The sequence below is a fragment of the Xiphias gladius genome, chromosome 8 (assembly GCF_016859285.1).
Source record: "Xiphias gladius isolate SHS-SW01 ecotype Sanya breed wild chromosome 8, ASM1685928v1, whole genome shotgun sequence".
Lineage (NCBI taxonomy): Eukaryota > Metazoa > Chordata > Actinopteri > Istiophoriformes > Xiphiidae > Xiphias > Xiphias gladius.
In genome coordinates, this window is record NC_053407.1 from 14,295,438 (window position 1) to 14,322,137 (window position 26,700).

At 42.8% G+C, this 26,700-nt stretch overlaps 1 protein-coding gene across 2 annotated transcripts in view; it reads left to right on the forward strand.

Moving 5' to 3' along the window:
* The window catches only part of wwox (WW domain containing oxidoreductase), a 131,053-nt gene that overhangs the window by 19,290 nt on the left and 85,063 nt on the right, over positions 1-26,700 (forward strand). For both annotated transcript variants that reach the window (XM_040133031.1, XM_040133032.1), the window contains exons 6-8: positions 18,466-18,554; positions 22,655-22,840; positions 25,949-26,213. In XM_040133031.1, coding sequence (XP_039988965.1) covers positions 18,466-18,554; positions 22,655-22,840; positions 25,949-26,213 — 540 coding nt within the window. The remainder of the gene's footprint in view (positions 1-18,465; positions 18,555-22,654; positions 22,841-25,948; positions 26,214-26,700) is intronic.

The window sequence follows — 26,700 nt, forward strand, 5'->3', positions numbered from 1 at the left end:
GAGCTCCTTTTCAGATTGTCCCATGACAATAGCAACATTATACCGACGTTTCCACCTCTCCCTGCTCTCCCAATCCTCTCTTCCAATCTCAGGTGCATCCACTGAATCATTGAGGGAGAGGTGGCTGTCCCTTATTTTCAGGAAGAGGCATTGTGCAAATTGGTGTGTTTCCTTGCATATTAGTAGCACGCATCCCCCTCTCCAGGGAGACCTTCTCATCTCTCTTTATTTACTTATTTATTTGTTTGTTTCCTGCCTGCGTTCCGTCTGTAAACTGGGAATAAAAAAAGGTCCCAGGTCCCCAACTATGCTCTGCATTGGCTTGTTGCTGAAGAGAGCAAAACGATGTATAGAATGAGAGTGGAATTACGATATGCAAATTGGATGAGGAAACCCCTTTTTCCTCAAATTTATCCAGCACCAAAAAGCAACCACACAAAGCTCTGGAACTACAATAGGATTTACTGTAATATAACATTAGGGATTTCTTTACATTGCACAGGTGACGGTTATAATGCAGCTTGTGGGAATACTACAGGAGGCTTTGTGTACTAAGACTGTTAGTATAAAAGTGTAAAAGTTGAATACCTTGAGGTTTTACAGTAGTAGGCCTTTTCTTTTGTGTGTGTGTGAGTGTGTGAATGTGTGTGTGATTGTGCATCTGTGTAATACACCCCACAAGTACATGTATGTATGCATGTTAATGCACGTGCATGGTCACTGCACACACGCATCCACATGGTGCGTATTTAAATGCTTGATTATGCATTTTGCATAGCTTTGGGACATGCATCACTCTTCCCAGACTGCTAATAAAGTGACCAGGGAGATGGGGAACCTAAATGAATCCTAAAGTGCCTGGCTTGCATTCCTCACTCCCTCACTCTCCCTCACTGCTCTGCTTAGTTATTCCAGCCCGTTGTGAAAAAAGCTGTGCGCTGCTCCGCTCTCCTCCTCCTTATGTCTGTCTGCTATAGCCAGGTGCTCTGTCTCCTGAAGAGGTGTGGCCTGCTCCTAATTGCCTGGACCACAGTGAACTACGGGCAAATGCTCTGTGTGAAGGAGCACTGTTGAGGAATAATTTTGAATAAATCACATAGTTAGCTGGCTGGTATTTTCTGCTAAATAAGCAGTTCGGCAGCCGTTTCACATGGAGGTGTGAGTGTTGGAATGACGGGTCACTTGCCATAGGTCATGTTGGGGAGGATTTAAATGATTTAAATGATGTCACTGCCACTGAAGGGGACAGGTTGAAGAAGGATGTGTAAGGCAGCACCTCTTTGTTGTTTGAACCTGACAGACTCTCATCCTTCACTCCTTCACTCTCCCCTCTGAAGGAGGGCTCATAGCCCTGGGATGAGGGCTTCTTATGATGAGAGAGGTGAGAGGTTGCTTGGATCTCTTTCACTCTTTCTCTCTCTCTTTCTCTCTCTGCCAGCAGAGAATGTTTTTATTGAAGTCTGAGAAGTGCTGACCACAGAGAGACAAGTCCATCACACACTGTAATGTTTTAAATCAGGAGATGAGCCAGTTGTAATAAGCTGCAGCCAAATAGACTCAGGCTTAGTTGATGTCTGCCAAACAAGCGGACATGGTAATGTTGAATCCAGAAACCATCTGGCAACCGGCTATAACATTTATCTGCTATTACCCCAATCACTTTTAGCATCTTTAGCGCGTTTTGAAATTAGCACAGGCTCTCAGATCCCATGATAAAGTTCATAGGAGATGCAAGAGGCTAATGAGATGTAATTCTGTGTTTGATGTCTCCATGAGATTTAAATTGTCTGATGCTGTCTGTCATCATCTTTCATAACCCACCAAGAGTATGTTCAGGCCTGAGACGAGATCTTAATGAGTATATGTGTGTGTGTATGTACGTGCATGTGTTTGGTGCCCTACATATACATGTCTGATTGCGTTTCACATAATAGAGAGAGGGGGGGAAAAAAGGGAGAAGGAGAGGACTCTGTATGCGTGCAGCCTGTTGTCAGTTTGTTTTTGCTGTGAAGGACAGAGGGATTGTCTGCTAATGAACAGACAAGTGCGTCACAACAAATCAACATCTGCCATGTCCGACCAGTCGGACACTTTACGTCACAAATTTCAATGTCAGACCGTTCAAGAATAACAGTTGCAAAGCTCTCTGTAGTCAAATGCCCAAAAGAAGCGTGTGGAATCATGATGATACTGCTGTGAACAAAATGAGATTAAAAAAAAAAATTTTTTTATGTTAATTTGTGTGAGTGTTTTTAAGCAAATAGAAAGGGGATAACGTAAGCAATGACAAACACTTGACAATCTTCAATTTTTACTATGTAAATATGTAATATTTTATCTTATTTTTTATTATTTAGTAAAATAATAATTCAGTATTTTTAAAACATTTTATATCTTTTTTTTTTTTTTTTTTTTTTTACAGTATTTTGGTGCAGAACTCTGCAATTCATTTTTCTTGACTTTTGCTTGACTTTTGCTTTGACCTGGCTTTTGCTGATATGGCTTTGTCTCTGAGCCTTGTCTTGTGTTCATAGGATATCCTCTGCAGTCAGGTCTCATGGAATTGATATCAGTGAACCGCTCCAGGCATCCAAACAATCCTGCCCCAGGCACAGCTATCATTATTTTCTGGGAAGCTGTGTCCATGTATGTGTGTTTGTGAGTGTGTGTGCATCTGAGTATGTATATGTGTGTGTGTTTGTATGTGCTTTGACACTGAGTTAACTCTGGTTTACAGCTTAATCAGTCTGTGTAACTGAATGCATATTTATCAGAGAGAAAATTCATGCTCAAAGAATCAGACCTCAGCCCATATATCATTATCCAACAAACACACATACACGCACACATGCACACCCTCGAACACACACACACACACACACACACACACACACACACACACACACACACACACACACACACACACACACAGATACACATTTCATTAAAGAGGCAGATACAGGCAGCAGTAGATTAAAAACAACGTGTGTTTTTACAGGTCCATAAATCAAACATGGGACGAGGGGGATTCATTTGGAGAACACCAGAGTCGTGGCGTAGTTGCCCTCACATGACTAATGCTTAACTGCGATACTTTGATACACTGCCTTTTTATTGGTTTCATTCTCTCCTGCCCCATATCAATGATTATCTCTCAGCTCACATTTGACTTGCAGAGTAGACTAGATGTTGTGTTCATTTTGGTTTAAGATTTCGATGATGAAGCGGTCTCCCTAGCTAACCAATGATTAAGCCTACACATTGGTAAATGATTAGGCGTACAGAACAGTATTTGCTGCATAATGTATCCTAATCTTACACAGCTATGGTACATAGGATTGATCTGGTCTATGATGTAGATAAAGCACTTTATTTTCCCACTTATGCATACTGTGTTCGGATGGTAAAGCTAGGTTATTTTCTTTATTCTTTCCATCCACTGAGCTTGGTCGCTTGGACGGATGCAGAGCAGGGCTGTTAATCTGTTGTTGCTATTTTGGCTGCTCATACTTTCAAAGCGGTACCAGTGTATTATGGTGTGTGAAGCACATCCTATAAAATGTTTTGTTGATCAGTGATGTTGGGATATAAATGCAACATCTCACGTGCACACCCACACACACAATCCTTCTTCATTTGTCATACAGTTGTCTGAATACCCATTTTCAGAGTACTTTTATGGTTTCTCTGTGTGTTCATGTGCCTGTGTGTTTATAATCCCCAGTTTCAGCCATCTCTGTGTGTCAGTGCTGGTCTCAGGCTAGAGAGCAGGTGTAATTTCCCCTGCACTAAAACCCCAACAAGTGGCACCAGGGGAGACAGGAGCATATTACAGGTTCAAACGGCTCTGCTCCCTTGGACTACAGAGAGCTACAGGCGCTCCTGACCTGTGGCCAGGCACAACCCTTGTGTGTATGTGTGTGTGTCTGTGTGTATGTTGAGGGAGGCTCAGAGGTGTTGGAGCTGCCTTACTCTGTTTCTTTCATAGTGTAAAACCTTTATTAGGGTCTGGACCTGTTTGGGGGCCAACAGGGCGATATTTCACATGTTCCAGTTGAGAAACGAGCATGTGAGTGTTTGCACGTGTGTTTACGCTTCAACTTTTTGATGACCAGCTCTATATTAAGGGAGGTTAGAGGTTGAACAGGTTGGGTAAATATATAAAATAATTTTGCAATAAAACCTGCTGTAAACCAGTGAACACAACTTGACCTTTACTCCCTCAGTCACAGCACTATATGTAGAGCACGGGGCCTCAGCTGATTAATGCTGCCGAGGGCTGGATGCCATGAAAAGGAAGGATGATGTCTCAAACTTTGGGTTGGAGTTTTTTGTTCCATCAGTGCTGTCGTAATGGATTGGACTATTTTTTCCGATTGAACAGTTGACTTTTAAGCACAATTTTTGTGTGTGTGTGTGTGTGTGTGTGTGTGTGTGTGTGTGTGTGTGTGTGTGTGTGTGTGTGTGTGTGTGTGTGTGTGTGTGTGTGTGTGTGTGTGTGCGTGTGTGTGTGTTTGGTGGATTTGGGGAAGATGACAAACTCAAACGTTATTCAAGAGAGCGTTATGTGTGCTAAACACAGTGGTTAGTAACGTTAAAAGTGAAACATGCTGTTTGAAAATATGAACGATAAAGCATAAATCATAAATCATAAATCCATCCTTTTTCCTGATGATATTTACAACACTATCTGGCTCTACACTGCAGTACAGAAACAATGCTATTTCTTTATTTCGATGTCTTCTTAATTGATCATCAGCTGGTGATGATGTTAACTGTTTGCCTGGAACATGTAGCTTTAGCCTCAGTCTTTTAGCAAAATATCACGAGTACTTCAGAGCATCAGTTTTCGTTTTAAAATGAGGTAGCTGGAAAACTTAAAAAGCTATCTATAACCGGAAGACGGCGTTTTCAACCAACTCAACATTAACTTAGTAGTTGCAGCTATAATTTAGCAATAATGTTCCCCCATTATCACATTAAACTGCAACTGTGCCATGCGAGAATGGAAAGCTTGACAGTTGCAACAACAGTAAATAAAGTTCAGTTGGGTTAGATGAAAAGATTTTTAACTCCTATTGGTATTTTAGGGAGCACATGAAGAGGTACAAAGTTCCATTGCAAACGTCTGGGAAAAATTAATTTCTACTTGATAATCCACTGAGCTTCTTCTCCCTTGTCATTTACAGTGGTGTTCTGTGAGACACATAGAGCTGCTACAGGATAGAGTAATTTGACAGACCTTTGTCATTCCCTCAGGTTTGTCTGTGGCAGTGAACGGTGAACAGAGTTAATTGGTGCCTCTCATCTCTCCTCTGAAGGGCACTGCTGCCTATTAATACAGTGTCATGATAAATTAGCCCAAATAAAACCCTACACACAGCAATGAATGGTGTGCTTATGTCCGTGTGAGTGTATCTGGGTACATACGCACTTTGATATTTCCTTGAGTGAGTCTGCCTCATTAAATTTTGGTAACCAAATCTCCATTAGGTTTGAATGAATGACGAATACGAGCCAACTAGGGCAGAGTGTGGGTGAGGAGAGAGGTGGAAGGAGAAGAGAGTGAAGGAAGGAGTGAGGTGAGGTGGGGGTGGTGTGGCAAGGATTCTCATCCATTACATCCCACAGTGGCCCAGGGGTCGGCTTCAGCAAGAGTGATTCAGAGCGATCAGGTTTGGACTCCATCTCCCATAAATCCTGGCATGTGACGCTGATGGATGTGGACCATAAACCCTCCCGCTCTGACGTGTGGAGAGCAACACGGAGAACCATGGGAAAATGTGAGTGCTCCAGGTTAATGTCAACGAGGCCTGGGAGCGAAGAGGGGATGATGGAGAGATGAAAGACAGGGACAGTGAGGGATCAGAGGTGCAGAGAGGGGGAATGAGAAGAATGAGTGGGCTGAGGGCAAAATGTGAAACAGCAGAGAGTTTGTCGGAACATTGTAACAGAATTTACTATGACATTGCAATAATTCAGCTGTCACCATACTGGTTTAAACTCATGTTGCTTGGAGTGCAGTGAATAGTCACAGGCCATTTATAAGAGACAAAGACATCTAAATATCTTTCCTGACACTCATTTTGTAATTTATTTCCTCCCGTCTCCAAAGCTTGGTAATAAGCCACATGGCTATATCACAATATTTGGCAAGAGTATTAGTGTGTTTTTGTAGGGTAATTAATTTTGTGTGTCTTTTCATTTATTGTGTTATTGTATGTCTGCATGGTGTTTAATGCATGACCAAGATAAATATAGCTCATTAAAAAGCCCTCTGATTATAAGAGGGCCAAATACAGGGACTGCCGACCTGGCTAGACAGGAAATGGAGACATGTATACTTCCCCATTAACAGAGCCCCATTTGAGCCATAAAGTACCATCCCAATGCGCTCAAGGAAAATGCCCTGATTAGAGAGGTGGAGGGGCATTGCTGCCCTAATGAAGGCTTCCCCCAACAGTCATTTATGATATTGGTATGGGTGGTATGGTGACTAGGCCTATGGGATGAGCTGACTTACAGAGATATGGACATGAGATAGCAGCTGCAGTATATTTGTATGGATGGCAAAGATGAGAGGGCCAGGGGAATGCACATCCACAACTCATTTGCAGGAGTCAGTTTTACTAGGTTGCGGCTAATGGAGATGAGCTTGTGTTAAGAGCCAGGGGAGACACTAATTTTACACAAAACAAAAAGCGGTCTGAGAGCCGTGTGTGTGTGTGTGTGTGTGTGTGTGTGGGGGGGGGGGGGCAGGTTGTGATCAGTTTCTTCTACTGGCTCTCCAACTAAATTCTCAAACACTGACCACTTTTTCTAATAAGAGCTTTCTCTATCCTGCTGAAAACGAAATGACTGAGAATGACGTCACTTATCATTACCATGTTTGCTCATTTAATTTACATTTTAATGAATTGATATCTGATAAAAAAAAAATACTGCATTTGGTTTAATCTTGCAGAGAGAGACCTCTGTTCAGATTTACTGAGATTGTATTTGAGGGTAATCTGCACATTTTTTTTAGTGACTCGGTTGCAAAGAGGGCAAACTTTATTTCCTTCTCTCTGGCAAATTCATGCAAATTAGAGTTTCTGCTACTGTTCAAAGAATTTTACAGACACTAGAACGATTTTTGAGAGAGCTGGAAAGTGTTAGTAGACACATTGTTTTATTTTCACAGCCTTGTGTAAAAAATTGCTATTATGTGGGACAGATTATGGGATTTAAAGAGAATATATGAGGCTTTATTTTTTGACCAGTGGTATTGTGCTTGCCTTCCACTCATTATGGGGTTTTGTAAATAGCATGGCATTCTGATTGTCATTTTAGTGACGTTGTTGGTGCACTTTCCACCATGCACTTTTAGTAAATGCAGTCCTAACCATTTTAGTAATATATTTTATATAGGGAAGAATCTGATACTGAACTAACTTGAAAAAGTCTTGGTTGGGAAAATAAGCATACACATACACACATTTTTAAGGCCTACTTACAAATACTTTGGCCAAATCTTAGAATAAGCTACTCTAGTCACAACTGTCTCCACCTCTCTAACCCCTTCTAATTTCTCCACTCCCCCCACCGTCGCCACAGGAGCTACCTGAGGCCCGTGTGTCCACCTCATTCATCACCTTGGTTTGATTCCTCTGCTTCGAGAGAAAGGAAGAAAGAGTTGAGGAGGAAGAGTAGAGTCATAACAAAACCTCCCCTGTTCTCGCTTCTTCCTTTCTACCCCCCTTCCTCTAGTGTGTGAGAGAGAGATGAATGCAGCTAGTGGAATTAATTGCACCCCGTTACTGAAGATCAGCAAGTTTGCACTGTTGGCGTGCTGATCTGCCATATGGTTGCCCACTAGGTGAACACTTTGATTAATGTTGCCCACTCCCCAGTTTTTTCCCCCACTAATATTTGATTCTGATAACTGAAACCTGGCTCCTCATTCTGAGTCTCTCCATCTCCAGTCCTCACTCACCTCCTGTTTCTCTTTTGTTAAGTCTTTTCCTCTGCTCACCTGAGCCATTAGTGTTTCAAGGCAAAGTTTGGTTTCCAGTCTTGCCTTCTCTTTCATTGTTGTTTTTTCTACAAGCTTAACTTACAAAGTCTGTGTGCGATGTGGCATTGGTGCCAGCAGTGTGGATTTTACAGCATCAGTGAGATTAGAGGGAGAAAGAGAGGCCGGAGTGCATCTGTGTTGGAGAGAGGTTTGGAGCTATGGGTACACGTCCTTCGCTGTTGATTAGGCCCCTGGTGTGTTGAGTGTTTCTCTATTAGAAATCAGACTCTTGTCTTCTACCGTGTACAGTGACTACTCTCTACCCCAGAGGTCTGGGATACACACACGCACAAACAAACGGGTAGAGACACACAGACACACACACACACACACATGCCATGCACACAGTCAGATAGGAAGTTGTGCTTTGGTCCAGGCAGTAACAAGGAGGTGAACAGATGCTGGAGTCACAGTATCAATAGGGCTGAGTGTAGGTAATAATACCTTAGCAGGGTTCAGCCATGAGACAGCGCTAACTAGAGAGGCAACTCTCAAGTGGATCATTCACTATCTGCAAATCACACCACGTAGCTGTATGTGCATGAGTGTCTGTGTCTGTGGGTGCACATACTCCCATTACATGTTAGCGAGAGCCTGTTTGTGCTGCAGGGGAGGAGTGGGATGGTGTCAGTGCCATCATAAACTCTGAGATAAAACGTTCTCACCTAAGGTCACAAGTTCACGTTTGTTTTCTTTTCTCTCCTGCTATAATGAGGCAGCAATACAGAACACTATGCAGACATCTATGCTGGAACATCTATTACAATCACTCGGGTGCTTTGTTTTCCCTCTGTTTTATAGCTTGTTCCTGCTGCTCGTCTATTTTGGTCTTCCTCAGTCTTGTTAAGTGCTGCCATTCTCCTGTGTTTGGATGTGGCCCAAAGGGCCTTTAGCAAGACCAGGGGCTGGATATGAGCTGCGAGCCCCAGCCAGGGGGTGCCAACGGTAGGCTGCCAGTCCCACTAAATCTCCCTGATTACGCGGGGTGGCTGTGGTGTGATGGGTTTGTTACCAAGGTGGTGGGCTCTCCAAAGAGACTGATTGAGATGCAAATGGAGGCCATAACTCATAGGTAATGCAGACCTGTGCAGCCTTTGCCTCGTCCGTTCCTGCTCACCTCACTCTCCCATTGCTCCCCAATTACTCCAGTATAGGAGGAGGGACTCTTATTGTCTCACGATAAAGTTAGATATTTATCATAGTGTAAGATGGGAAGAGAGAAATAAAATTTTCAGGTGGGGGCCGAGGAGAATGACAAGGTACGTATGTGTAATTTGATACTGGTTTTGATGAAGGTAAACAATAATACCAGATACTACCCATCAAGTGTACATACTCCTGTAGCTGACCAAATTAGCACACATAGAGACACACCTGAAGATACCCAAGTCTGCTTCTGGTTCTGAGAAAGAACAGATGGACACAATAAAGTGCGAGGGACTCTCCTCGCCACTAGAAAGGTGGAATGAAAAAGGGAAGAGGAGGGGGAGGAGTAATTGCACAGTCCTTTGCTGAATTGTTCTGTGGATGCAAATTTAAATCCCTCCTATTATTTTAATAATCTGCCTTTTACTGCTTGTGCTCGGATCATTTGTTTGCAAACCAGGTTATTTGGAGAGGGAGGCTCGGGGGTAATTTCATGCTTTGGAGCATTTATATCTATAACTTAATGAGGAGAGGGCCTGTTGTTTCCTGGTAATACACTGCTAGAGGGGAGCAAACTTTTTATACTCCGTTTAGGGTACTGTTAGAGGGCAATAATGTGGGATTACTCTGATGGAATTAAGGAGCAAACTGAGGAGAGACCTAATGCAGCTTCGGGTGATAGACCTAACTTAATACTGATGTTTCATTCAGGGTTTTTTAGGTTCATGTGGTGTACCATAGGAGATGGGCTTTCCCATTTGCCCATCACAATAAGCGTGCACAGATTTCTTCAAATTTAAGCATCCTCAGTCCTCAGTTGCTCCCTAATTGGAATCTGGTCTGTTTTTAGCCTTATTTACATTTTCTTTTCCCTCTTGGTCATCTAAACTTCTTAAAATGTTTATGCAACAGAAAAAAAGGCAGTCTGTTTATCAGTTTATATAATTCAGATCTGTTTCCTGCTTATTGTCTCTCAGTTCGTGCCAGGGCAGGGAGTCAGCCCGCTGGCCCAGCCCAACTCAATTTGACACAACCTTATTACATTTAAGTGGGAGACAAAAGGAGGACACGCCATCTATGGAAAGCAGCACACAGTCTTGTGAGATGATCGGGATTGTTAATGTAGTTACTCTCCTTCAGTGGAGCCAAAGACGTCGTGCGATGGAGTGATGGAGGGAGAAGATTTAAGTCCACGTCTCATCTTCCACCGCCTCTCCTCCTCTTCTCGCTGTCACTCCTTCACTCCTCTGTTCCCTTGTGAAGGACTCTTCTTCGGCAAATTGAATCAGACTGCATGAATTAAAGCAATGATTCAATTTGTTTACAAGGCGTCATTTATTCTCTGTCAGGCCAGCGCTCCGTTGACAATCAGTGGCTCTCTGACCCCTGACCTTTGTTGAGGTCACGTGATGCATTTATTACATTGTTCAACGGGAATCATTCAGGCTATTATCAGGCGACAAGGGGCTAAAGATGCATGATGAGAATCTTATTATTCAAATTTGCACGACAGTGTAACAGAATGCAAAACCACATGACCTTATCAACAGACAGGGTAGATCATGTAAAGGGTGCTTGAACAAGTAGACTTGGTGGTGATTATTGTGCTCATATAAAAATAAATAATAATAATGATATTTTTTGAATTATTCTTTAATATCTGATAGTGCCACTGTTAGCCCTTAGCTTTCCCCCCTTTTATTTCCCCTTCTAAAACATTTAATCCTTGGTCCCTCTTCTATTAATTCATTTGTTCTTGTTGCAATGCTAACTCAGTATCTCTACTGAGTTAGTGATAGATACATGGAATGATTTCATACCAGAGAAAACAAGATACTTTATCCCAGAGAACAGAGAGAAAAAGGCACAATCGCTTCTATTTCCAGGCTAAACTATTGTGACAGTGGAAAATGGTAAGCAGTTTAGAATATTGCTAAACAAAAGAGCTTTTAATCAAAGTGCATACCAGACCCTGCGGAGTGTAAAACACTCCCTCATCAAAAGGCCTATTATACACTTACTCACATCAAAGGCCTCCATGTTTCTTAATTGCCAGATTCTTTTCTTATTCAATTATGTTATTCTTATGTTTTTATAAAGCTGATACAAAAAGGGCTCGGGTAACCAAATCAAAGGGGCTTAATTTATCATCTCTGTACAGTGATGTGTGTTCACACAGTGTACACATGTGTAAATGTGTGCATTTCTGCATGTCTGTTTGGTACTTCACCAGCCCTCCGGATACTGAGATGACACAAGGTACGAGTGTTTCAGGAGAAATTAAACAGTGCAAATCTAGCAGGTTTAGATAAGGCAATCACATTACTGCCACACTTGAAAAGAACACATTATTTTGTTCTTGAGAGACTTGCGCTTTATTGCTGACACCCCCAAATAGAAAGTTGTATATATAGTATGAGTGCACAGGGTCTAGGTTGTTTTTCTCCGACTTTATTGTTATCTAACCACAACATAATCAGCATCTAAGTCTGCGTGTGCCGTTTACCCAGACACTAAAGTCCCTGTGCAGAATTGCAAAACAAGCTGGGTGTAAATATGTAATTGCCAGTGCTTATTCTGAGATCTGAAATATTAGGGAGCAATATGGATTGCATTAAAATCCTGGTTGTTAGGGGTATCGGTTACACTGAGGACATGCAGGAAAATGTGCACTGTCTGCGAATCTGGCGGAGATGGAGTGGGTGAGATGAGGGGGGAGATAGGAGCAGGAGAGGGTGAGGAAATGGAGAGGAAGAGACAGAGAGGAAAAGGAGAGTAAGATGAAAATCTCTTGATGTCTTTCTGAGAACATAGACACATTATTTAAATCTCCATCACTTTTTAATGTAAATCTGATCAAGCTCCGTGCTGGACGAAGAGGGGGAGAACTGAAGTAGAGGAAGAAATGGAGACACACACACACACACACACACACACGCACACACACACACACACACTCAGATAGACACAGGAAGACAGAGAGCAGGTTTATAATATAACATTGTTAGGATTGAAAGCTGGATGTTACCATCTCACTTCACACTTTATCTGTTATAGAACACAAATGCACACAAAACATTTTTAAAATGATATCCACTGTCCTTTGCCTTAATGAAAAAACACTCACGTAAACTGGCTGTTGAATATCTTGTGTGTGTGTGTGTGTGTGTGTTTGTGTGTGTGTGTGTGTGTGTGTGTGTGTGTGCTTGTGTGTGTGTCAGTATACAGCATATGAGTGCATGTGTAAGTTTGTATGTGCGTGTGTATGTGTGTGTTTGAGTGGAATCAGATATCTGCCTCAGGCCCCATGGCCCTGGTCTGTCTGCACCCGAAAAGCAAACTCCGCAATTATGATGACCGCCCTGTCCTTTTCATTTCCCATCTCTGTCTCTCTCTCTCTCTCGCTCTTTCTGTCTTTCTTTCCATCTTTCTGTCTATGTTTTTCTCCCTCTCTGACCTGTCTTTCTCTCTTCTCAAAGGTATAGAAATTCTCAATAGTTAACAGACCATAACAGTCTTGATTACACCTCATAATATAAGGTCTCCTTCCACTTTCTCCTGTGTGCAGTCTGACTCAGACACATGCTCGCATTTCACCTTAAAATATTCTGCTTCGGACATATTTATTTTTTGGCAACGAGCTCAATAGTGCTCAAATTGTTCCTGCAGCTTATCATACAAGGTGTTTTGTGTATTGTATGATTTTAGTTGAAATGTAACACCTACAATGTAAAAAATGACAAATCTATAAAGCAAAAAATGTTGCTGTTGTCATGATTTTTACACTATAATTGCCTCTTGTCCTGTCAAAAGTTTTTATAATGTTGTGTAAAATTTGAATATTGTTAGTATGTTTTTGCATGATTTTTGCAGTTTAAACTGCGGTCTAAAATATGGAGTGGTGCCAAGCACCTAAGTGCATTTACTTGATCACTGCACTGTACTTGTACTTTGCTTGAGTATTGCTCTTTTATTCTCCTGTACAGTATACTTCTACTCCACTACATTTTAGGGAGATTTCATACTTTTTACTTCACTAAATTTATTTGATAGTTAAAGTTAATAGTTACATTGCAGATTAAGAATTCGAAAAGCTATAATGAGCATATAAAATATAATGCATTGCTATACAGTAAATTAAATTACACAGCAGTATATAAAGTACTTAAAATCGCTTCACCTCGACCAGCTATAACATTAAAATTCTGCTTACATTTAAAATGCATCATTATTAATAATCCTATAATATGAAATGATATGTAAATGCCAGCATAATCAGTACTTTTTGTTTATTTAAAGTACATGTTGCTGCTAATACTTGCTTAAGACAGTTTTTTAATAGAAGAGTTGGAATGGAGTATTTTTATAATGCGGTACTCAAGTGAGGGACATAAATACTCCGTCCACCACTGGCTCTTTGTAATTATTTCCCCTTTTGTTTGTTTCAAGTCCTCCCTTCTTCTTTTTTGCTTTTTCTCAGCCTGTGTGTTCATCTGCAGCCTCTACATGGCTTCTTGTCAGGTCTCAGAGAGTGATTAACTGATTGAAGTGCTTACTAATTAATGTGTTTCATTAGTTACAGTCATTAATGCTGTGTTTACTAACATGGCCCTGCAGTAGCCTTAGTACGTCACTGAACGGAAATGTCAGCAAATACTTAACCGAGGCCTGGCCTTTACTCCCTGTGTGTGTGTGTGTGTGTGTGTGTGTGTGCGTGTGTGTGTGTGTGTGAGGTGCCCCTGATGTCCGTGTTAAGAGTATCAGCACGTACAGTATGTGCCTCATTCTCCGTGTTTCTCATCTGGAAAATCATCCCATGTCCTTCCTTCACCTTTCCCATATCTGCCCCTGCAATTGCTTGATTTGTAACTTGATTTCAGGAAAGGGAAAACCTGTAGATTATCCAGCTTTCATTGGGGGGGAAAAAACCCAGTCCGTGTCAGAGAAAGAAGAAATCAATTTAATACAGACTTAACTGGAGGAAATTGCATATTCTGCCTGTATGTGCTGAACAGGCACTTTCTTTTCCTCACCAGAGACCTGCCTCCCTATTAATTGCGGTGTGTGTACATGTCAGTGAGTAAGTGGATGTGTATGTGCGCGTGCATTTGTTTGTTTGTGCGTGTTTGTGTTTGTAATGTGCAAAGCGCCTGCATTCACTTGTGGTGTAGGTGTTTGAATGCATGTTGCCTGTATATTCAGTCTCTTTGTCTGTGTGTGGAGGTCAGTTCTCAGATCTGTGGTGGGGCAGCCAGATGTGTCTGTTTCTTTATTTGCGGTGTGCATGGGTTGGGGTGTGTGTGGGTTCACTGCACGTTGTGTGTGTCCATATTTCTTTGTTGGTGTATGGCGCGTGCATAAGCACAAGCGCATGTGACCTAGCCAGGTGGAGAGGAGATTGGTTGGTATTTATGAACAAACGTCATAATTGTGACAGGATGATATACGACCAGCACAATCCACGGTTTCCCTCCTCCTTACTTTTCTGTTTTTCTTTTTGCTAAAAATATAAATCTATGATAAAATACAGTCTTAAAAGCTGATGACCAATTTAGTGTGGCTTGGTCCGGACAAGGTCATGGAGATCTGAATTCCTCTGTGTTCCTCCCTCCGAGGCCTGTTCTAATCTACAGAGCAAGAAGAGGGGCTCAAAGTCATTTCCCTAATTACTTTTATAAGGGGCCTTTTTCACAGTGTCTTCCCTGCTCATTCACTTTCACCGCCATTACAACACCTTACCTCCGCACCTGCAGGTAAAAAATACAGCCGTAGAATATTGCCATTGCTTAATATTGATATTAGTTGACCTATATAGACAGGGAGTAATAGAAATCATATAAAACTATTGAAATAGTACACTTTTTGTCTTCCCCTACTCACTCTTTTACCATCCCTCTCCATGCCAAGGTGTTAACCGAGGTCTGCAGGGTAAGTGTTTCGTATATATGGGGGTAGTTTTGATTTCTTAAGTGTTGTCCCTGCATTGATGATCTATAAGGGGAGCTGAGGTGGTGAGGGGGCAGCATGAGGTGAGGGAAGATGGAAACAGGGGTTAAAGTGTGAAAGGGAAGGCTGAGAAGGATAAGGGGAGAAGGGGATGAGATTGAGCCTAGTGCATTAAGACAGTGTATTATTTGGCGGTTCCACTTGCTTGCGTCCATTAGGGGTGGCTGCTGTGCTATTAAAGGGGTCAGCGAAGTGTGTGTACCTGTGTGTGCACATGTGTGAGTATGACTGCATGTGTGTGTTTTAAGAGTTAGTAGAGTGGTCCAGTGTCTTATTGAACAGGATGGGGCTCCCCTGCTCTAAAACCTCTTCATTTTATTGGATTGGATGGCCCCAGTGATAATTGTATTAGAGCTCTTCCCCCTCCTTCCCTCACTCTGTCTCCATCTTTCTCCGCTGCAGTGGCCACGTGTCATTGCCCAAAAGACGTGGGGAACTTCAGGAGAGATGAGGAGAACCTCTGCACACGCCAACTACCCCAACTCACAGAGACACACTTTTTCCCTCCTTCCGTCTTTGCTTCATCCTGATGAAAGTCATAAAAGTCATTGTCATGTTACAGACGGCTGTTTTCTTGGGCTGACGGCTGGAGTTTGGGGCGGAAGGTGAGAGGTGGCAGCAGGAGTGGAGGGCTGAGGGATTTGATGCCCCCGTTATCATCATGGTGACCTTGCTGCTTTCCTTCTCAAACATGCGGCTCTTTGGCAGATGCAGTCATGAACAGGAACACAGAATTATTGCAATTTCTAGTTTTCCAGCCGCAAAGCTTATTTACATGTCTTTTTCAATCATAATAGGCCATTTGCTTTTAGATGGAGCAATAGGTTTCATGTAGCTGGGGGTGGTAAGCTCTGTCACCTCGAGCTGAGCTCTGTGGTGTTGCACACTCAGCGATTACTCCGGAGTTAACCAGAGAGACATTGCTCCCTCTCACTTTTCCTTCGCCCTTGAAGAGACCAGGAGTTGTCAGGGTCCTCATAAAAACCCTGAACGATTGCGTCCGTGCGTTCTCCCTCTCTTTTTCTACCCCTTTTTTCCTCTTCTCCTTCCAAAACCTGGCCATCTGTCTAATTGTTCACCTCCATCGCTTTAATGCTTTTTACATGCTTTTTCCCCCCTCTTTCCAGGCAATAAACTTTATTTTCTTCGCAAGACTTCAATCTGAAGGGGGAGGGTAGGCGGACGGGCGGGCGGGAAGGCAGGCAGGCAGGCGGGCAGGCGGGCAGGCAGGCAGGCAGGCAGGCAGGCAGGCGGGCAGGCTGCTCACCTTCTCCCTGCTGGATTTGCTCCAGTGGCCCCCCCTTCCATCCCCCTCTATCCTCACTCTGGTCTCCCATTACTCCATCTCTCGTTCCCTTTCCCCCCCTGTCTCTAGAGAAGGGGATATGTGTTCGTCAAGCTGACACCTGCTCTCATCTTCTCTGCTGGTCATACACACACTGAGTGCTTCCCTGTTGAGGAGGCCTTATACTGACCTGTTAATGATCACACTGCTGCGTTCTCTGACCTTGTTTGGGAGTAATGTTTCATTTTACTCACAATGTAATTACTCACTGTATAATTCAATTCTCCATTTCTTAAGAAACAACTGGAGGGTTTTTTGTTTTTACAAATATTTATGCTGTAAAGTTTTCTCTCTAAATCACTCATCTTCGTCTTACACTTATATGAATACTTGGTGATCATCTTACCTGCACTTCTATTTATGTATGCTGTGTACAAGTGGCTTGGAGTGTAAATGCATATCGCACATAAAGGTCATTAAATTAGACATTTGTCTTCTCTCACCTGTGATTACTGCTGTGTGCAGATCATATAAGCAGGTACCCTATAATCATATCTATAATAGCCATAATCAGCCCTTTAATGCTTTGTAATAGCATCCATATAATGGTATAGAGTAGCATCAAGAGAATAATTCAGGCATAGATAATGGTGTGATAGCGTGGTTTTACCCTTGAGTCACAACATTGAATTTGTTGTGTGCGTGTGTGTAGCTGTGCGTGTGCCTGTGTATGCATGTATAAATACACCCTGGTGCAGTTACGGTGTCTGTAAAATGCCTGAAGAATCACATTTCCATCAGAAGGTGCACTTAACCCTTTCTTGTTTTCTTTGTGCTCACTGCTCCATGGAGCGTCCTTGCTGTGAGTGTCATGTACACTTAGCTCTGCGAAGACAGACACGCAGAGGAAAGACATTTCCTTATGACACCCACAGACTGGAGATCAGATCAGTGGAAAAGGCTGACAGGGGTGCAACAGCAGCACCAGCGGCGGTGGCGGCTGGGGCGGTGGCGGATGGAGAGCGGAATTAGGAAACGCTCTTCCGGGGCGTAATGTGAACTGACAGCGTTCCTCCGGGATGGCAGGCAGGACGAAGGGGAGAGGTGGCATCAGGAATACCTGGTACTAACAAACCCAGAGCCTGGCTGGGAATCCTGGGAGAAATATCTCACTCCTTCTCCCTTTCCAGCTTGAGGGCTGAGTCTAATGGACAGTTTGTCTGAACTGAACATGCTCCACCTGGAGTCACAGCGCACGCACTCATGCTAACATACATCAAGGTTCCGCGTGAGCTCCTATGTTGAAGGGAGATTGAACCTGGGTTGTCTGTTGAGAGGGCCTCTTCTGATAAAGATATAGACAAAGGCGAGAGGGCTAGGCAGGGAGAGAGTCTAAGTTGACCAAAAAAAACATGGTTGTATTCTGTTATTAAAGAGATATGCTCCTTTAGGTCTGCATGCGTCTCTGCCGAGGCCTTTGCCCTGCAGCAGAATGCTACAGTGGGAAGGGGAGGATGATGAATATTTAGCCTGTCTTCGTCAGTGTGTAAATGCAGCTGTGCATTCACTTCTTAAGTCATTTATCTTTCTCTGCTCCTCTCCTATCCTCACCCTGTCTCCCAACATATGGTGTGAGATTAGCCACACATACACACAAACGCATGCTGAGAACACACAGTCAAAATCTATCGAGTTCTTCAAGAGTCTTTAGACAGGAATGTGACCACGTGTCAGTACTCTTCGCACATCATTGTTACCAGTCGGAGTAATAGTAAAAGTCAAATCAAGTCAACTCAAGTCAGCTTTCCTATTTCCCATTTGAACCTGGGCTTTGTGACAACTGTTTATTTTTGCTGAAGGTGATGACATAAAAATGGCGGTTGCTAAAACCCTAAATAATGGTAGTGAGCCTATTGCTTTGCTGTTGCTGCTGGTTATCACTGTTATACTTTTGTGTTTTTTGTCTCAACAGCACAAAGCAAGAGTAGAAGCCATGATGTGTGACCTGGCCTCCCTCCGCAGTGTCAGGGAGTTTGCTGAGTCTTTCAAGGCCAAGAAACTGTGAGTATAATCCACAGTATGAATTTTCTAAGATGTTTTTCCCATCCTTTCTGATATTTTCTGCTACACGTGATATTTTTTGCACAGGTAGGATCAGAGAGCAGACTTACAGAACTCCAGGAGTTTACGTCTCCTACTTTGCTGGTGAAATAGACACCATTTATAATATTTGCCTCCCGTCAATGTTGTATTTGAGGGAATTCAAAGTTCATTTTACTTGACCTTTGGCCATAAACTCCTGCAGAAAATCAGGGCAGTGTACGCTGCTATTGCTTGTGCAGATGCTCTGAAGATTGAACATTTCTCTACGCAGTGTTACACTTGTGTGTTTTTGCTGGAAGTTGGGTTAGACTGGTCCTTCCAATATCCTAGGTACCTGTTTTGAAGATCACATGTTGAAAATAACCTTTCTGATTAGTTTGGATCTAAAAGACCATCAAAAGACAGGGGAGTCTCCATTGTGAAGAGATGGGGCAGAGCTGGTCTTAAAATTATTTATGAATTAAAGGTATGGCAGCACGCCCAACTAAAATATCATGGCACTGTCTCTCAGTTGTTCAGGGCAAACTTTAAGCAGCCCTTAGTCTCATTTCAACTGTAAGGATTTTTCAGTCTACTTACTCAGAAAAAGAGAAAGAAGAGAAAACACAGGAATAAAGAAACAGATAAGTAAAAAGCAGTGAGGACTAAACAGGGTCTCTCATTCAAGCTGGTCACTGTATTCATCACGATTACTTCCTACATAAACCATACTTAAAGGACATCCTGATCCAACTGGACACCATATGGACAAGGCCCCAGGAGTCAGTATGTGTATTTGTGTCGATTTGCTTGACATTGGTCAACAGACTACCAGACTTTATCGCACTTTTTTGCAGTGGTCAGCTTTTACAGCATGTGTCTTGTGTCTTGTGGCCGGTCGCACAGTTGCTATTTTGGGGTCATGTATTCTGTCATCCATACTGTTCATCTATCGGCAGGTCTCTAGGCAGGCGAGTGTGTGTATGTGTTTGTGTGTGTGGGAAGTGGTGTCAGGGGAGCCCCTTGGGGAGAGGCAGGGCAGTCATCGCCCGTAGCAGCCCTGGGGCAGGGTATGGCCATTCAGGACACGTGTCTTGGGTCGCAGCCAAAGCTCACGGTGGCTTCCCTCACTCTGGGGCCTATAGTTCCCTCCCATCTCTTACATTTGTCTGTCCCATCCACACTAAAGTACTGTATGTTGACCTCTCTTTAACCCCACTGGCCCAAGAATTACTCTCCTGCTTTTGTTTTTTGCATATATATGCATTTTTGCAATTTATCTGCCTCAATTTCTCCCTCTTTCTCCCTCTCTCATTTTGTCTCTCAGTCTTTCTCTGTCTGTGCCGCTCTCTCTCTCTCTACCTCAGTATTTTGGCAAGGTTGTATTTCTTCATTAGCTGTGCTGTTGGGGGGGAGTGGGGGAGTCCCAGGGGACGTCAGAGTACATTAATTCTCATCAGAAGGCGAACAGAGCAGAGTGGAGGCTGGGAGCTCTGAGCTGTGAATGGCACTGGGCAGCTGTCTGAGTCTACCACCACTCTATTACTGCACGTATGTCTTCAGGCATAACACACCCAGGAGTGCGCACACACAACACGCACATTTATGTGCATACATGCATGGACACACTCAGACAATTCTGTGTGCAGAAGCATACACACAGTTTTGTAAACACACAGAGACATACAGACACACACTGTCGTACTCACACGCACAATAATGCTCCTGCAGCGTGTCATTGACAGGTGAAATGTAATCAGAGTCCTTTTCTTTTCCTTCTCTCGTTTCTCACTCCCTTGCTTTTAAGTGCTTTAGTCAGTGGCTTTCACGCTGCTTTGTGTTCCATTGACCCCGATTCTGCTTTAATTGCCTGTCCTTTGAAATGAAATTACCTGGATATTGATATTGTTGAATGCAGTGCTGAATTTCATTGGGATGTAATTGATGGAGGACAGCACTGAAAGAGTGCCCCTAATACAATTTCTACTGAGCGGTCCGTAATTAACACATGCAATTTGTTTTCACCTGTGATATTTTTTTTCTTTTCTTTTTTTTTTAAACTGCACTTATCCTGTTCTGATTTCAAGCATAATGTTTGTAATAGGTGGTCTGTATAAATACATGCAAGCCAGATCACATTAGTCTACCATTCTTCCATTCGTTATTATGTTGACTGTAACACTGTCAAAGTGTTGTGTGTCTTTGCACACTTCACAGTTATGCAGGTCTGGTGTGTGTGTGTGTGTGTGTGTGTGTGTGTGTGTGTGTGTATTTGAATATGGATCATAAGTGATTTACACATATCTATATGTGTGTTTTTTGGTGCCCGTTTTCCTGTAGCCAATAAAGTGCAGTGTTAATGACCAGTAGTCGGAGCCCAGCTCACACAGGCAATCTCTTCTGCTGGCCCACATTATCATAGAGGTCAGGGGTCATACCCAGGGGAGTTATTTAAAGTAAATATATAAACTGATGTCTCCCTGTTTGGTAGTTAACACCCTCGTTTGACCAGCGCTGAGATTGCACAGTGCACACAGTGTTGTGAGGTCTTAATGTGTTGAGAGGGACTGTGGTACGAGGCGATAGGCCTATTAAAGACATTCATTAGACCTGCGCTTATGAGAGAGGGACTAACTGGTGGGCAGTTGAATTAACAGGCCTTTTACATTACAAGCAGACTCACCAGAGGCCCATCTTAGCTGCATGGGGGAAATCGCTCTACTGGCCAGAGAAAAGTTGGTTATTGAAGTTTTTGATCACAAATTTGTGATATACTTAGTGTTTTTTAGACAGGGGAACACTGGGCCAAAAACAACCAATGGGTGTTGTCTGCTTTTAAGCTGAGAGCAGTTTCAGAGCAGACATTGACATTAGAGAAGCTGTTTTGTTTTACCCTCATATCTTGTTTTATCAAATTTAAGTGCAGGTCACAAAGGTTAGTTATTTACAGATGTGATTCTCTACCGAGCCATTAACTCACACCTCCTTACTTTCTGGTATTTTGGGTGAAAATTTAAATATCTTGCTGCTAGTCTGTGCCCTGTTGATAATGTGCTGAGGTCGACATTCTTTGAGTTGACTTGTGACTAGGTTTGTGCTCTTTAATGAACCTTGTGTGTTCGGAGGCCTGAAGGTGATTGTACAGTGCACTCCTATGTAATAGCATGGGATGGCTCATTATGGCAAGGCATAACAATTCACACATTAATTTTCCAGCATCCAGTTTTTAATTAATCCAGTAGGCAGTCTTAAACACAGGGTACACAAATTGCCTTTGGCCTCATAATTAATTCTAATGGAAGAAATTAAAAATTGGTGGGGTGTGTTTGGATTGTTCGGCTGTGTTACTGTGGTTTCGAGCTCACTGGAGCGACGCTGTCACCGACAAGGATCTCTCGCTGCCCTGACCAATCCAGCAATCTCCATTCACTGACACGCGAGCAGGGAGTCTAAGTCACTCGCCCACACAAAGTGTGCACGAATGGAAATGGGTTGCATGTCTGTGTGTGCTAAAGCATATGCTTTTTTTTTTTTTTTACTGGGCCCTGAATAAAGGCAGTTTCTTTTTGTATCATGACTTGTGCGTGTATTGCCTTTGATCTGCTCTTTTCTGCTCGGCCTTTCCGAGTCGATCTGTTGGTGGGCTTGGTTACTCAGAGTAGTTACACAGAGCCTGTATCAACACCCATTACTTCCACCACCCTCGTGTGTTGAAACGGTTTGAGATTGCTTTTCAATGTGTTGCTGCTCTTGGATTGTGGCCAGCTGTATTCAGTATCTACAGTACCTGTCAAGCCATGGGGAGTTGCACAGGGAACCTCTTTATCATATCAGCATTACCGATGCTCTGTCTCTGTAGACCTCTAAAGTCCACCACACTCTGGAATAAGACACCCTGTTTGCTTTCTCTGCCCTTGCTTCTCACTATTCGAAGTCTGTTTTGTCTCTTCTATCTCTCCTTACCTATTCCTCAGCCTACTATGGTATGAAAACCCCTTTCTATGCACCTGCGTCTTCTTTGTTGTCACTTATAATCCATAAACAAACATGGTTTATTTTCTGCCTTCCTCCCACTATAGGCCCTTGCACATTCTGGTGTGTAATGCAGCAGTATGCACTCAACCCTGGAGCCTGACAGAAGATGGCCTGGAGTCCACCTTCCAGATCTCTCATCTAGGTCACTTCCTCCTTGTCCAGTGCCTACAGGATGTGCTGCGTCGCTCAGTCCCCGCCCGTGTTGTGGTTGTGTCGTCAGAGTCTCATAGGTAAAGACAATAAACTAGGCCGGTTGACTAGTTTGGCATCAATGTATCTACATGGTCTCAAGAGAAGACCAGTGAAATGAGGCTTTATTTCAGATAGGATTTAAAATTGAAAGACTTTTAGCTTCATCTCTAAGTAATTAGCATTCCCTGTGCATTCTTTTAAATAGAATGCTTATTATCCTAATTAATTCTTAATAGAAATTATTCCTTTTTCTTTTCCAGTTTAGCACATCTATGTACAGTATCTCCCTGTATTTAGGTGAGCTACCCTTGGAAACTATGGAAAGACATGAATTGAGCTAAGCTAGGGTAAAATTGATTTAGACAACCTCAAAGAACATGTGGAGACCTATAAATGCATTCATGAGTTTAGCTGACACTGGGTATGTAAGAAAAATAGCAAATTGTAACTTGTAGTGTAATCTTATCAATGATAAAATTTGTAACGTGTGATTATTGGCTACAAAAATAAAATTGACTTCACTAGACACCATCCCAAATATTACTGATTTATTATCAAATTCTTAGTGTTAGAAAACCCCTTAGTTTATTTAAACCTCCAGTCAACTAGTCTGGTCCATCAACACAGTAAACACTGTTTTTTTTTATTTTTTTTTTATAGTTAAGCTACATCACCACACTAGTCTGGCATCTTCAGTTTTCTGGAAGTTTCACATTAGTACTGCTTTACTCGACAGTGAATAGGTGATGATTCTAAAGTCACACTGATAAAGTTTAAGCAGTGATATCCTGAAACTACCCTGTCTAATCCAGTAACTCTTCAACTCCAGTCTTGCTGTTAAAACCGCTACATTGGCTAGTTTTCACTACAAACTGATAGATCGGACTCAGTGACTACTGTCAAACATGACAGCCTCACTCACTGAAAACTCATTTCCCTCCACACACTGTCACTATGAATTAAACGTTTCATCAACATGATGAATGGACTTATCAGCTAAAATTTACTTTGATCAAGTATCTGCTCCTTTCTGTTTGACCCCCTGACTCAGCCCCTTTCTCCCTTCTTTTCCTCTCTCTCTGCCATCTCTTGTTTTTCAAGTCTGTCTTTTTGTTAAGCAACTCTATCATATATGCTCCTGTTTTTTCCTGTCATACAGTAGACAAGCATGATGTCTTGCAGTGATCTGTGAGCCCAAGCCCTGAGCCATGTGTTTCAGAGTCAGTGTGTGTGTGTGTGTGTGCGTGCGTGCGTGCGTGCGTGTGTGCGTGCGTGTGTGTGTGTCTGTATGTGTGTGTGTACGTGTGTGCACGACATTGATCATGCCTTCATTCAGTGAGACAGCCAAGCAGAGTGATTGATTGGAGCTCTGCGGAGTGACCTGAGACAAGGAGAACATACGCAGAGTTATTCTAGCAGATCAAACCAGCAGCACTATTAAAGGAGCCCTCATATGAGTTATGTTATACAGACTGCCATGCATGAAAGGACAGGGGCAGCGGAGGGGATGGCTTGACACCTAGATTCACTTGGGGTCACACTGCTATTACATGCAGTAGGAAAAGTAAGAGGAAGAGAGAGTAGGAAAAGCTTATTGAAAGAAAGCACGTGAATGAAGTGAGTATTGACAGAATTTGATGGATGCAAGACTTGCCTACACAGTAAGAAAAGTGAGTTCACACAAGTTTTTGTGGTGTAAAAACCGCCCAGCTGCTATTGGAACAGGCAAAATGTGTACAATTTATACATACAGTATTGCAAGGCCTGGAATGGTTAGTTGCTCTCTTCACTCTTTGCCCTGCAGCTCCCTTTCTCCTTTTCTGCCTCCCCAACACATACACTCACTTTTCCTTCTCTCCTCTGCAAGCAGCAGTGGCGTTAACCCCTTCAAAGAGGGCTTAGGCAGGACCAGAGAGAGTCAGTTACACACTGACACAGACTAGAGGGAGGGGAAGAAGAAGCGAAAATAGACAATATCTCATATTACATCTTCCATTCTGTCCACCTCATTCCAGACCTATATTACATCTTTTGAAGTTGCTCCCTTTTGTGTTTGTGTTATTTTCAGTTTCCGCTGATTTCCCGTTTATTCACTTAGCCTCCCCTCACAAGCGTGTGTGACCCCTGACCTGGCAGCATATTGTATTCCCTAAGCCCCTTGTCCGCTGGTAAAGTATTGACCTATAAGGGACAGGGGTTTGAGAGATGGACATGTGGGTAATGGCTGGACACTTTATCAGTTTCCACCATAGGGGCTTACTGTGGAATTGGCCCATTACAGGTTTACTTTACCCTTGTACTGCATCAGATCTGGTCAAACAAGGGGAGATCATATCCTTAATGAAATTACCTCTGATAGATCTAAGCTGCAACTTTGGCTCCACAATTTATGTACAGACAAGATATTTTCTTTACTCAAAACCTATATATTTTATTATACATGTTTGTGTGGATCATCTGGCAAGCTAATTGATTGATTGATTGTAATGTCACTGTAAAACCTCTTTAAATGTAACTTCAACATAACATGTAAACAAATTTGAAAAAAAAAACTAAACTTGGTGCTCAGTCGATTGATTTATCAACCTCCACTTGCTAAAGTAGTTATGAAGTTGCAGCACATGAAATGAAAAGCCTGCAGATGTTGTAATTTAGCCAAGCAAGGATGTTGTGGAAGGCGACAGTAAACAAGAGGCAGCGAGCTTGTAAAATCACAACAAGGAAACCAGGTGACAATTTGATTGGTTGTTTTCTAATGACTGGATTAATATGTAGGATGTGTTCCCCCAGTTTGGAGCCTATCTCTCTCTCTCACACACATGACACACAGGGAGTGCAGCTTTCTTGTCCATGTATTGTGATGTTATTGTGTGACTGCATAATAACACAACGAGCAGTGTAATGTTTAAGGCGCCTTGTCAAACATCTGGAGTTTAACAGCTCTGTCGCAGGCAATTAAAGAACATCATGCCATGTGTTTGATTTGTATGCAGCAAGCACAACACATCTGCTGATAGAAAGGCCACACACAGGCAGACACACACACACACGCGCGCACACAGACACACACAGACACACACACACACACACACACACAGACACACAAACACTCACACTAACTACTCTTGATCTGGACTATGTTTCAGGTTCACAGACCTGTTAGACTCAGGTGGCAAGGTGGACTTAGCCCTGCTGTCTCCCCCAAAGAAGGAGTACTGGTCCATGCTGGCTTACAATCGGGCCAAACTCTGTAACATCCTCTTCAGCAATGAGCTCCACCGCCGCCTCTCACCTCACGGTGTCACCTCCAACGCAGTGCATCCTGGGAACATGATGTACACCTCAATTCACCGGAGCTGGTGGCTGATGACCTTTCTCTTCACGCTGGCCAGACCTTTCACCAAATCTATGGTAAGGGAGAAAGGGACAAGTTTGAAAAATTGTTATGGAACCTTGCGACTGCACAACCTGTAGCATTATCTGACCGAAGAACACTTTATACTACCTGTAGATGTTTGTAACCACCGGAATATATTGGTTAACATTTGATGACTTTCTAGCTCTGTAGCTAGTTAGCTTTTGCTACATGAGAAGCAAGTCAGTGAATTTGCTACGCTTTATTACTATCTGCTTTTTTCTGACTCTGTGTCCCTTACTCTGCCTATATATTTGTTTTGGCACGTTCCATGGATAGAGGAGAGGAAAAGGATGGAGAGGGGTTGATCTGCTGAGTGCTGAGGGCTCAGGGAGGGAGTCTGGGTTTCACAGATAGAGAGATATTCTGTGGTTTGTTTTCCTCTTCCTCCTGTCACTGTTTATTTAACTCTGGGAGCCAGTTCCCCTATCCTTTCACCAGGGAAGGTGATATTCCAGATCCTGTGTACTGCGACTATTAGGT